This window comes from Epinephelus lanceolatus, chromosome 22 (genome assembly GCF_041903045.1).
Source record: "Epinephelus lanceolatus isolate andai-2023 chromosome 22, ASM4190304v1, whole genome shotgun sequence".
In the NCBI taxonomy this organism is placed as follows: Eukaryota; Metazoa; Chordata; class Actinopteri; order Perciformes; family Serranidae; genus Epinephelus; species Epinephelus lanceolatus.
In genome coordinates this window covers 19,993,623-20,008,153 of record NC_135755.1, presented here as the reverse complement: position 1 = coordinate 20,008,153, position 14,531 = coordinate 19,993,623, and the positions used below count along the sequence as shown (strand labels likewise).

The following is a 14,531-nucleotide window of genomic DNA, read 5'->3' as shown; positions in this document are numbered from 1 at the left end:
ACAACATGTTGAACCTTGAAGCAGATGGGCTACAGCAGCAGAAGACCACACCAGGTGCCACTCCTGTCAGCTAACAACAGGAAACTGAGGCTACAGTTCACACAGGCTCACCAAAACTGGACAATAGAAGATTGGAAAAACGTTGCCTGGTCTGATGAGTCTGGATTTCTGCTGCCACATTCAGATGGTAGGGTCAGAATTTGGTGTAAACAACATGAAAGCATGGATCCATCCTGCCTTGTATCAATGGTTCAGGCTGGTGGTGGTGGTGTAATGGTGTGGGGGATATTTTCTTGGCACACTTTGGGCCCCTTAGTACCAACTGAGCATGGTTTAAACACCACAGCCTACCTGAGTATTGTTGCTGACCGTGTCCATCCCTTTATGACCATAGTGTACCCATCTTCTGATGGCTACTTCCAGCAGGATAACGCACCATGTCACAAAGCTCAAATCATCTCAAACTGGTTTCTTGAACATGACAATGAGTTCACTGTACTCACATTCACATTGTGGATGTGCAACTGACAAATCTGCAGCAACTGTGTGATGCTATCATGTCAGTATGGACCAAAATCTCTGAGGAATGTTTCCAGCACCTTGTTGAATCTATGACACCAAGAATTAAGGCAGTTCTGAAGGCAAAAGGGGTCCAACCTGGTACTAGCAAGGTGTACCTAATAAAGTGGCCAGTGACAGTATACACAAAACATACAGTATTAAAGGTATTTATTTATATGACAGATAAGACACAAACCAAAAACTCAATAAAATCACAAACTTTTTTATTTATATGCTTTTGTTTGCTGACATATTGATTTTAAACTCACATCTGTGTTCTGTCGTGTTGCAACAAATCAATTTCCTCTTGGCAATCAATCAAATTAATGTTATTTTTATCCACCTTTAACACCACTCCACCCTGTTCCAGCATCATTAGAGGCAAAAGCAGCATTTTAAATCCACTCTCTTTAAACAGCAGGTCCCAGAGGTGATCACTGACTGTCTGTGGTCACAGGATAGGCCCGTCAAACTGTTTAAATGTTTAAAAGTTTGTCACTAAAGTAGCTCAAACTCAACACCAGATCTGCTGAAAACCAGATTCTCCTCTCCTCTGGGTCTATTTTATTCATAAGGGACAAACAAAAGGCTGTTTGGGGCAAAAAGAAAAATCACCCATAGTGTTGTTGGGGAACCTCCATCAATTCATCCTCCCCAAAAAAAACCCTCCTCTATCCCCCCACCCCCACGTCCTGCTAAAAAAAGAACAAGCCCATTCACCATTCATGTCAATAGTCTGTGGAAAGGAGGACGTCATTACGCGCCAACAACATGCGCTGGCGTGGTCAAGTGCCACGCGCTCGGCCTCTCTTCCGTTAAGCAGATAAAAGGTGACATCTGTCTTTATTGTGCGAGTAAATCCCCTCCACCATTGACCGCAGACACTTCACATGTTGATGAGGAGGAGGAGGACGTATAGACAGAGGCCCCCGCCGCTTTGTTCCCCCGGGGGGAGACGTTATGCAAATCAAACAAACCGTTTGTGATTTCCATCTTAGCAGGACAAATAATTATAGCATGTTGGTCAGACTGCCAGGACACAAGCTGGACTTTTTCACTGAGGTTGGATGAAAAAGTGATGAAACCTTTAAAGACTGAAGGACTTCCCCAAATATTTGAGGTTCTTTTTTTCTCCTAAAGCAGATATGTTTTGGAAAATACCCCAAATTTAAACAGCCTATGCAAATGTTTAGTGCAACTGGCAAATTCTTTACCCAACAGGAACCAAAGAGAAACAGAGGAAGAGGAAGAACAAGGCTTTTGGTTTATCTAAACTAATCAACAGAGGGTCAGATGACACTCTATTCAAAGCACAGGCTGAGCGGTGAAGGGGCCCTGTGCTGATTTGCATAAAAGTCGTTGGAAAAGTTTTTTGTGTCATGGAGCAGTAAAGGTGCAGCACATACAAACCAGTACAAGGGGAAATCTAGTGGATAAGAACTTGTAGATATAAACGAATCCAGTTGTTTGGCTGCACTCATGATGTTTCTACTTTAGGATCAATCCGTTTTGTTCAATGAACTGACAGGAAAAAGAAGTTTTTGAGTTATTACATTGAGGTTCATGAAACTGACGGAGCATCCCAGGAAAACAAAATTAGCCCTGGACACAACCGTACAAGTCTTAACAGCTCACCACCTCCTGACTGAACCGAACCAAATCCAAAAACTTACCCCATAGATTCCAACACGGCCTTCCATTTTCATATCGGAAAAAAAAAATTAATCTGCATGCGTCCAGAGGAAGACAATTTGAGCCAAAAACAAATTACAGCTCAATGCTGGCAGGGAAGCTCCGTCTTCACTGTAATGTGGAAGATAGTTTTTCCTTTACAGAATATGTTGCATCACACGACTGGTTTATGTGGGATTTTAAAATGACAGAAAGTCTCCATAATCTTGTCTCTAGGTAATTTAGATTCCATGAAAAAAACAGCTGAGAGTGGACAGAGGTTATGTAACATGTACTGTATCCTGACAGGGACCAGTTGTTCCCAAAACAGCCATCCGATGATGAACTTTGCTTTATGGTTAATTCTGACCAATTAGATCGGACCACAGAGGTTTTTTATGATACATTATCAAAGAACTAGAATCAAATACATAAGATGATCTTTTTACTGTTGTTTACTGTAAACTTATTAAAAACTGATTTGTTCAGTTTTGCTCACGTGGTTTAGTACAAACATGCTAAAGCCTTCAGTATGCTTAGGCCCCAAGCACACAGGAACCTCGCACCTCCCCTAACCTTACCCTAACCTTCCCATGTAATCAGTTTACTGTTTGTTTTATTTCACAGTAATTAGCATCTAGTTCCTAAAATGCTCAGGCAGAGGGTACTTTCTGTAGCTCTGGTTGAGGGTGAGAGGCTGTCAGTAAACAGTTTGTTGGGCACAGGGAAACAGAGATCTGTGTGGGTACATGAGACCCTAATGAAGAGGGTGGATCATGGGGAGTACCACCAGTTGGTCCAGGAGCATATTTTAGGATGACTTGGGGACGTTGAGCTAACGTTAGCAAGTCAAGTGGGTGGTAAACAATCCAGTTTTATACATCCAAAGAACTTCTGTAAAAATGACCTGTTTGGCAACTAGACCTGCCGTCTAATTGAGACAGACGTTTATCCGTCACAATGTTTAACTAAGGGACTGGCCATTTAATTGGGACTAGGTTTTTAATTGAGGTTTTATGGTATGTAAAAAATCAGCCCCCGTACAGTTGCAATTAAGGGGGAAATAGGTATAGAGACCAAAACAGTTTTTGTACCAGACTATAAACATGTTTATTTCTGCTGCAAAGTTGGGCTTTGAGACATGCGATACTATTGAGATTGACTTGGCTTCTGGAGCCAGCCTCAAGTAGCCATTAAAGAAACTTTTTGGCACTTCTGCGTTGGCTTCATTTTCCCCAGAGGTTGCCACTCGCATGTAGCGTCAACATCTTGTGTGACTGGCGTAGACTCTAGCATTTGCTAGGGGATGGCAACTATGTCATGCAGGTACAATGCTCGGAACCCAAGGAAGCACAGTGCTGAGTGTGAAGTTGTTTGGATGAGCACTTCTCTTGAAAGCGATACCGAAGGGCCGAGCAATTGGCCGGCTCCAAACAGGCATGTCTTGAACATGCACTGCACTCGCAATTAAAAGTAGGGAAAGACTGTGGTTATAGCAAATGGACTGTGGTTAAGGTCAGGCTGCTAAAACACTTCCATGTCCTTTCAGTTCCATCTCACTGTATAGCAGCTACACACTACCTCTGCTCTGACAGTCAATACGTAGGAGGTGCAGAATCGTCCAATATGGATGGAAATTCTCGCGGTGCTGGGCTGAAACATGATAATGTGGCTCATGAATTAGCTTTAAGTGTTGAGCGAGACTGATGACATGGGAAAGTTTTGGTATTAGAATATGACAACAAGACATTAGAGACATGAGCCCAAGAGCTTTTGGTATTATTTGGTATTACGCACTCAGTTTTGCTTGGCCACATGTCAAACCATAAACAACGGGAAGACAGCGTTTCCTCCCTAAAATAAGATCGTAATGGTCATGATGGAACACTATCTTTTTTTGTTTTTTTGTGAAAAGGCAATCCAGGGATTCCAGCGGTGCCCTGAATCCTCTCGAGGCCCCCCGAGTTTTTCTAATTTGACTCTGTGGAGCAAAGAAAACTACATAAAGACACACAAAGTCTCTCACGTCTCTCATGTTTACAGCCCCTCTGCCCGATCACTGTGTAAAGCCCCCCTTGCCCTCCTCCTCCTCCCAGTTTATGAGATAGAATTTCAATCGTCTCTCCTTTTCCAAACTCGTAAACGGTGTAATGAGTTTCATTTGCTTCGGCTACGTTGGGCTCAAACCGCCGAAGTGACCGCAGCAGTGTTCATAAAGATCACAGGGAATCCTCTCTCTCTCACTCACACACACACACACACACACACTCAACACATTCACTTCTGTTCAGCACATGCCAGCTCCGACTGGTGACTCCTACATTTGGTGTGAATTTCCAGGCCATTAATTTGGGGAACATCACTTCTAAAGGAAACTGCTCGACATTTGTGGTTCCTCTTTCAAACGCTCTCCATTAAAGCCTCTATTAAGCAGCCCGCACTGCATAAATCACTGCTTAAACACGCAGCGCAGACACATGACAACAACATGCTCTCCTGTCTTTTATTTCGACAACTGCTCGTGGTATGTACATCAAAACATGCCGACAGATTTCTTAAAAAGTCATTCTGTGAAACAAATGCATGAACATAAAAAAAAAAAAAAAACTTACTTTCTTCTCAAGTCCCAAACAATCTGATAGATAAACTTTATCCTAAAATACTCCTACATAAGATTTCATGTTCACCTGCAGTGGATTTGAAGATTTAAAATGTGTTTTTCTTTCAGTCAGCAGCTTTTTAACCTTATTTTTGAGCATTTGCAAGATAAAATAAAAAGAAATGACATAAAAGAAATCTTGAGTCTTCAGCAACAACTAATAATGGTTTTATAATGCCTGGAAATGTTTTTAGTTACCACAATTATAGTAGTTTGACAAAAAACTCAAGGTCTCCTTTCTAGTCTTTTCTAGAGCTTTTGACCATCTCACAGTGGATAGATATATTTTTGTAAAACCACTATTTCTATGGTCAAAAATAAACTTTTAAAAAGTAATTTGGCGCTAAACACTGGGACTGATCAATGCAATATTTCGGATTATAAATTCAATCCCAAATTCTAAGAACAGTTCAGTGATGCTGCGAACATCGAGCCTCCACTTGTGTCAAACTCCCACGTGCACCTCGGCTTTATTAAGAGGATTCAGATTCACTGTTTGGTCTGATGTGCAGCTGTGTGATGTGACTAATGTGCCACATCTGAAACACTACAGCTGGGGGGATTAAACAAGATGTTTCTGTTTTCCAAACTTCTACAGATGTGGGAATAATCAGATGCACTTTGCAGTTATGTTTTTAGAATTTTTTGACAACCATACAGAAAAAAATGCAACACAGAAAATCAACAAACTATACATTTACATGGTGGGTGCAGACTTCTTGAGGACAATGTAAAAGCAACTGAAGTGGAGATCAAGTAGCTTATTTTTTAAGAGTAACCGTGTATACTGCAGACTCCTTCTTTTGGAGACCCGCTTTTCCTGCCGATTCGTAAGATTCCAGTCAATTTTTTAGTGATAAACTGCGTAGTAGTCTGACTCATCAGATGTAGACTGCCATTCCTTGCCCTACCTGCGTGTTACTGTTTCCAAACCCCCTTCGCAATGGGAAACTACAACCTTTGAGCGAACAACTTGAAACTAGATTTGGATCGTGCAATAAGGCATGTCTGCTGTGTTGCATCGGTCAACTGTTGCGAAGATCTAGGAAGAATAAAACACATTGTGAGCACACCTTGGAAAAGCCCAGTCTCGCAGGACTCTCATGTACGGTGTTGTTACGTTTTCTTACACGACCAGTTGGAGTCAATTTGCCACATCTTTTAACTCTGGCAGCAGCCTATGCGAGTGAGAGCAACTTCACTAATATACCGATCCATTTCACAAACTTCTGCGATATCGTCATAATAACATTCTACTAGAGTCACGTATAGCCAGCAATTCGTCTGTGGTTTTAACAGGTCCAGCGAGTTCCTCCAGAGCTAAAGTGTAGTCATGCTTCACCTCGAGGGCATCGATTATCAAATTATGTTCGTCTCTTCAACATGAAAGTTGAATCATATCAGTGACATACATGTTTTTGTGGTGTTTTCTTTTGCTGACAGTGCTCGCATCCCAACGTGCAAATGTTCAGTTCACCCCTGACACTATTTTGCAAGGGCACCATCGCTGTCCTGGGCTTAGCATTGCCCAACACTATTCTGCGTGGTTTAAAAAAATACAAACAAGCCAGAGCATTTTTTTACCCTATCGCAGAAAGATAATTGGTGATTCCAGACCTTTATCTAGTGCTAATACAGCACCACAGAGATAGGTCTGGCTATGTGAGACTGACAAAATGTCGTGCAAGTGGCTGTTTAACACCATACAGAGTAAAACATGACGTTTCCAAACACTTAAGAGTCGTGCAAGTGGCTGTTTAACACCATACAGAGTAAAACATGACGTTTCCAAACACTTAAGAGTCCTTGTGAGAAAACCTGCTTCTGTCAATTTTCCAACAACAGCCATGTTTGTTAATTTACACGTTCTTCTCCAGTCACGCCAGACCAGGACTGCTTCTAAAAGCTTCTTAAAGCTCATGAAATCTTTGGAATTTTAAACGGAAAATATGCAGGGAAAGTTAAAAAGTTCTTTTTTTCCACGGACAGACAATAACAAACTCTGTCCAGATGTTTAATTTACAGCTTTTGCCCAGAGGTCAAAACAATGTGGCTGAGCAAATCAACTTCTGTCTGTTTTCCAAACTTTTCCAGACTGTTTATTTGTAAAGTTTCCAAGTTTCTCAATTCTTTTCAGGACTTTCCGGACCTGCTGAGAAACCCGGGGTTTTTACAAGTATAACAAGGTGTTTGGGGAACCTCGCTGTTTTGCCTTTTGTCTGTTTTAGTGCTTATCCGTGCTCAGGGGGGTAAAATAACAGCAGCACCGCGGTGAGCGTGAAACTGGACACCTGAATATATCTGTTTTTCCGTTTAGTTTGAAATATCCAACTGATAGGACGTACACAAACGCATCCCTTGATACCAAAAAACTCTGTGTGCACTGACTGTAACCCCCCCCCCCTTGTAATAATTCTGTTTTACATACCCACACTGAACTCACCACAAACTCTCATTCACACAAACACAAATACCTTTTCCAAAAAACAAAAGGATTATAAACAGTGGACACTGTACAGCAACCACATCACCCCCCCTCCTCTTATTAAACTGTTTTCCCCTGGAAACACTCAGCTAATGTTTTCCAAAACCTTCTCTCTCGCTCTCCTTTTTCCTGCCTTCATCGCTCCCTCGTTCGCTCCATGCCTCAGGGCTGAAGGGGTCTGCTCCATATTGTCTTCATTAAAAGCCGCCGAGCATCGACCTGGTTTGGAAACATGGTGTGTGTGTGTGTGTGTGTGTGGAGGAGGAGGAGAAGGAGGCTGCCGACTCCTAAACCACATTCTTTAAATTCCCTGTAAACAAGAGAAAGAGAGCGAAATGAGAGGGGTGAGGAGGGGGTGAACACACACATATAGAAACACATATAATACACACACACAGACACAACAGGGAGGAGAGGAAGGGAAAAGGGTCAAATTCATTACATAAAGTGGGATACAAAAAAAAAGGCTAAACACACATATTAGACACCAAGATGGAAGCAGAAATACACACATTTACACACACACACACGCGCGCGCACACACACACTTGTCCCAGTGAAAATGCACAATAACATCTGGCCGAGGTAAGCCTGGTCACTCCCGAGGAAACACAAGCATGCAAAAAGGGAATCGATATGGAAATTACAACGTTAAGCAACACTGCAAGTTCATTTGCATGAGGACACAGATTGGTTTCCATGTCCCACACACACACACACACACACACACACACTCACAGTGGTTTGACACAATAGCTGCATTATAAAGTCTAGTCGCTGGTTTACTTTATACGTTACACTGCAAACAATGCTGCTTTGTTTGTCTATTGTTATGGTAAATTGCCTGATTGAGAAAAATAAACATGTTGCACAAACACACACACTCACACACACTTACTCACACTCACTCACACTCACTCACACACACGCGCTCAGTGGATGAGTAATTGCCCTGACGCAGTATGGGAGGATGTCCTGTTTGTTGGCCATTGTGGAGCTGTCAGTGGAGTCCTGTCATGTTCTGCCTGCAGTGACAACAACAACAGCAGCTTTATCAAGGAAAAACTCCACTGCTCTCAGTGCTTCCATGTGTTTGTCCTCCGTCTCACTTTGTGTATTTGTACCTTGGAGGACTCCACTGGTGTTCAAGTTAAAGCTACATTACACAGAGTACAAGCACAGGTTTTAATATCAACACCGAACTGTACAAAGCGCGCTCATGTTGACTGACCAAGCCAGTCTGTGAGGCTTTCGGTTGCGTTCAGACTCAAACACACACACACACACAAAAAAAAACGCAGCCCACTGATTCATTTTTAACGAGGTAACATGACGTAGATGACTCCCTAAAAAAAAAAAAAACACCAGGTCATGTGGCCAAGGACTTGAACCTTTCATTCTACTGTTTTCCCCACAACTGTCAGGACAAAAACAAACGATGACTGTTGCTGTGATGACTTTCCACAGTGGGAAAACCCTACGTCATCATGGTATGAAGCTATGAGTGGTGCCTGATAAACCTTCAGACTCATGGATTACTTATAACTCTTGAGGTTCCTGACCTTTTCCTGAGCAACATACCCCCACAGCCCTGTTAAATGGAGTCTAATACTCATCATGCACAGTGGCTGTTGTGGATCTGTGGTATGTGTAAATACATATTTTGTTGTTTTCTTGCATTCCTTCTACTTAAGGCTGATTTATGGTTGGGCCCCTGGGCCCTCTGCGTTTTTTTCCACAGTCCGAGTCTATTTCTGTCACGTTTAGTAAAGAGTAATCTGCACAGAGAATTGTTTAAATCACAGAAATATCCGATCCACTGTACGTGTGTGTTTTAACTTATTAACTGTATATTACTGATTGATTTGAGTGGCAGATTCTGCTCACTTCCTATGGTGGGTGGGCATATAAAATCACTGAATCAATAAGTATAAACACTGTTGATTTCCTCCCGCGGTGCTGATGTGAAAAGTATCTTGGTTCAGGAAATGTCTGCTGTCAGTCAGCCTGGTGAAGGCGGTTTGGCCGGCCACTGTCCTCGCAGCTCTGCAGGAGCTGCTGCTGACAGACGGCTGCTGAATACAGGTCTGAGTCGGTGTGGATGAAAACTACTATCTCTGTGTCCACAATTGTGATACTACCAATCACACTGTGCAACAAAATCTAATGTTCTCCAAGACGTAACAAAATTCTCCAGGTGTGTGACGTGAACGAAAAGTGTAACATGACAGTTTTTCTGTCAAAAATACGTCATTTCTATGTGTCAAGCGCCAGAACTATAAACAACTATACATATACAGTAAATAAGACTTTAAGACTGAATGATATAAAGATAACAAGCAATTACTTTAATGTCATGGAATATCAGGATAAAATAAATACAAAAAAATCCTTAGTAAATTAAAAAAATATTTAAAAAAAAGAAATTGTTTCCAGAATTCTTTAACTGAACAAACTTGAGCACTGAACTGAAAACAAAATGCACCAACATACAAGAATGATAGTAACATTTTAGAGTGCAGTTTTCTACCGATACACTCTTTAAATTAGCTCGAAAATGTCTAAGTGCAACAAGGCAGTCTTTCGCAATGTGTTTATCATGCAAGTTGACATCATGATGTCGATAAAAAAACAATATATTGTGCAATGTGCAGCCCTGGTACTACTACCATTTAGAGTATCAGATTGTAGCCATTTAAACCATGTATCTGTTACTTTTGTATTTATTTATTAGCTTTTAGTACACTGAACAAAAATTTGGGCTTATATTCTGACCATCCCAAGGCACACTTGTGTGGTTATAATGCAGTTTAATCAGCATTATAACCACACTTGTGTGGTTATAATGCAGTTTAATCAGCATCTTGATATGCCACACCTGTCAGGTGGATGGATTATCTTGGAAAGGAAGAAAAGCTTGCTAACACGGATTTTAACTAATCTGCTACCAAAATTTGAGAGGAATACGTCTTTCGTGTGCATGAAAAAGTCTTAGATCTTTAACTGAAACCTGTAAAACTGGGAGCAAAAAGTGTTGCATTTAAATTGTATTCAGTGAAGTATTTTTGCTATCTAGCTTTTTTGATAATTAGTTTTCATCCACTCTCAATGGCAAAGGTGTAAAGGTGTTACAAGTGAGTCGGGTGGTTGGAAAACTCAAGTATATCTTGTGCAGGCAGTAGTTGTAAGCTTCTACGACACTAAAATGACAATAAATATATTAAAGAAACAGCACAAAAAACAATTTGTAATGTTCATTGTCCTCCTACATAAAATATGTGGATGTACTTTCTTTAAAAACTTCAAATCCTGATTTCGAGTTCTTAAAATTCACGCTTCACGGCACTATGATATTTTCTGGTACACTGTGGTAACTGTTTCATCTTTATCTGACCCACACTGATCCAACACCTTTGTGTTTTAAATGGAGTGTCACTTTCAGTCTAAATGAAGCCTGATACTATACTTTCCACTGTAATGCAAAACAGTGAAACCCATTAAAAACTTTTTTTGTTGAGACTGTCAAAGGTCTTAACTCAGCACAGTAGCTTCCTTTTTATAGGGTTGACACTTTCCCTGGCCACATTATATAATCTGATAGTTGGACACAACAAATTCAGACAACAATTACTGTAAATCACAACCACAATGGCACTTGTAACTACAAGTAGGTCACTATGGTTCTATCTTTATACATGAGCTTTAGAGACCACATGAGGAAACTAAGGAAAGATAAGTTGCTGACTGAGTCTCTGGGGCAACGGTTGCAAACAATGCTAAATTTCTCCACTGTGACAAACTCTCAAAAATCATGACGTGTGCTAAAAACAGGAAAACTGTGTTAGAAAAGAGGAAGAGCGGTCATAAGTTGACCCTCAGCAACACCGGCTGAAAGTGGGCGAACAGGACATTAGCTTTAAAGGACAGTTCACCCAAAACTCAAAATAACATATTTATCCCCTTACCTGTAGTGGTGTGGTGTGGAGTTGCAGAGTGTTGGAGATATCGGCCGTAGAGATGTCTGCTTTCTCTCCAATATAATGGAACTAGATGGCACTCAGCTTGTGGTGCCCAAAGCACCTAAAGAGACATTTGAAAAACTCAACAGCAATGTCTCTTTCTAGCAATCGTGACCTGGTTACTCCAGGTAATCCACAGACCTTGTTGTGAGCTGTTTTATGTAGGAACTATTTTCTTTCTACCGAACTACACCCACCAACTGTATCACCGTGCAGAAGGAAGAGTGCATCTACTCATGGACGAAAGGCTCAAGCTTGAGACAGCACGAGATTTCAACATCAATCGCATCTGCCCACAAAGTAAGCTAAAAAAAAAAAAAAGGGTCTGTGGATCATCTCGAGTAACGAGGTCATGACATTGCTGTTGAGTTTGAGAAATGTTTTTTTTTTTTGTTTTGCACTTCGAGCACCACTTCGAGTACATCTAGTTCCAGTATATTGGAGAGAAGGCAGACATCTCTACGGCCCATATCTCCAACACTTAGCAACTCACATCAAAACAATCTAGCCTGATAAATAGCACTACAGATAAGAAGAAAAATGTGTTTTTTAATTTTAGAGTGAACCGTCCATTTCTCTACAAAACTGACAACAATTTCAACTTTAACTGGATTCATTTGTTAACTAGTACAACTTTCTTTCTGTCTCCTTTCCCCCTCTCTTTCTGAATATGTTTAGGTGTTGGTCAGAAGGTTTGGTGTCATCATGGGTTTTGGAAAGTTGTCATGGGCACTTTTTGAAAATATTTTTGGACATTTCATAGACTACAAGACTAACTGAAAAATTCCAATTATGAAAAAGTTGCAGATTCTTGCTTCCTTTCTGCCATCAGTGCTCTCCCTTCCTCCATCCCTCTGCCTCTTCTCCACTTTCCAGATATAGATGGTAAATTCTGGTAAAGTGACGAGGGTCCACGGGGGCCCCTGATATTTACTACCTGCGAATGTTAATCCATCACAGCATCTGTGGGTGGGTACTATATTGCGTATGTGTGTGTGTAAGTGTGTTTCCTAGGTGGTATTTCCACCATGTTTCTTGTTTGAGTTTGAATGTGCACATATCTCATCTCTAAACATGTTTCATGTCTTGCTTGTATGCTGTATCTTTGTGTGAATGTGTTCTATATTATTTTGTGCGTGTGTGTGTGTGTGTGTGTGTGTCATGACGAACATCTTGTCAGCACAGGGGAGAATTAACGAGCACGAGTAGCAGGATGTAAAGATGCTGCAATATATCCCTGCTGACACACACACACATACACTTGCCCACAGATAAGATACAGTCACACAGAGAGGCTGCCAGTTCATCCACTCATACACTAACTTCACACTGATGAAGGTGAACACACACACGCATACACACGCAACCAGCCCCTGGGGAAATCACGCTACCAGAGTCTCGTAAACACAGAGTTGTGAATGCACAGACAGCTGCTGCCGCCTTCGACCATCCCCTAATAAAAATCACATTTTAATTAACACACCCGCTTAACAGGCCTCAGTGTGAATGTATGAGAGAGAAACAAAAGGAAAGACTGAGTAATAGGAAACACTAGAATAGCACATTCAGCCTTATGTTTTAATGCTTGTCACGATGTGTATTGTTAGTTTAATCTCTCAGTATTCAGGTTATATTGGGGCAATAATAAAAGGCAGTGTGTTTCAGATGTGTGTGAAAAGACCATGGTGGCTTTTATTATTTGAGTGAATCATAAAATGCTGTTTGATGACTTTTTAGACATGCTAGCAATGTGGCGCTGGGAGCACTACTTCAGAGTGAAGTATCTTGACAAATGTTGGATAGATTGCTATTATATTTGTTGCAGACAACGTTTTGTTTTTTTTTTTTTTTTTTACTATACTGTCAGTTAGCATGTGAATTTAACCAAGAGATCAATTAAGCCACATCTTTATTAAAATATTTTTTCCCACTGAACTGAACTGGGGTAAAAGCATGATTTGGCAAAAATGTAAATACTAAGTTTCAGTTCAAGTACACCAAAATTGTACTTAAGTACAGTGCTTGAGTAAATGTACTTAGTTACTTTCCACCACTGTCTAAAACTATCATTTTCCTGTTAGCCTCCATTAGCCTCTGTACTTTAGCATGCTGAAATTGCTATTACCATTGTTCACTAACATACTAAATATGGGACCATGCTAAAAGTAGCATCCAAACCATTAGCATTTTAACGTGCTGACTTTAGCCTTTAAACATACCACAGATACATGCTAAATGTCAGTCAATGGTTGTTAACGTATGTGTAAATATATAAACTGTGGGCATATTTGCATGCTAGGCCTACTTATAGCAAGCAAGTAGGCAAACTTTATTCATATTGCACTTTTCAAGAGAGGCAACAAAGTACTTTGCAGAAAGAAGAGACAAAAGAAGAACATGGAAGAGACAGAGAAATTAAAAGTGATAATGTGAAAGACTGACAAAGTAAAAGTCTTACTGTAGAGCTAACTGATAAACTGAATGCTAACGTTATGATGCTAATGTACCAATGTTAGCATTCAATTGAAAGTACAGCTGAGCCTTAGTATGAATAAAGTACAGCACACCCAAGTCTATAAATAAAGACAGCTGATAAAGTAAAACGTAAGTCTTTCAATATAGAGCTAACCTAATAAGCTGAATGCTAACATTATTATGCTAATGTGCCAGTGTTAGCGTTCAGTTCAAAGTACATCTGAGCCTAAATTAACATAATTAAGTACAGCGTAGACTGATGAAAGTGAGCTGTAAGTCTTAAAATAAAGATGGCTGATGAAGTTAGCTTGACAAGCTGACTGCTAATGTTAGCATGCTTAAGTGCTAACATTTTCATTCAACTCAACACGCAGCTAAATCTAAGGACATCAGGAATGGATGAGACTGAGAAAAGTCCAGCTGGGTCTGATGAAAATTCAGCTGAGCCTGTAGAGCTGAGCCAAACAGATCTGTTGATTTGAAATGTCCTAAAATGGCTTCCGTACAGACGATACACCCGTTTTAGGCCTTTCCATTGGCGCCCCCCTCAGGACAAAATTTCCTGTTGGTATAAAATGGTATTTACTCATACACAGCCAAAATAATGCATTATTTTGGCGAGCACCTAGCAGAGCTTTGGCATTTATCAATGTGGACATGA

General features: G+C 40.7%; 1 protein-coding gene across 1 annotated transcript in view; it reads right to left on the bottom strand.

Annotated features, from left to right (window-relative positions):
- Nucleotides 1–714: 714 nt before the first annotated feature.
- The window catches only part of hdac8 (histone deacetylase 8), a 46,187-nt gene continuing 32,370 nt past the window's right edge, over nt 715–14,531 (bottom strand). The window contains exon 11 of the mRNA XM_033610419.2: nt 715–7,686. Coding sequence (XP_033466310.1) covers nt 7,664–7,686 — 23 coding nt within the window. The 3' untranslated portion in view covers nt 715–7,663. The remainder of the gene's footprint in view (nt 7,687–14,531) is intronic.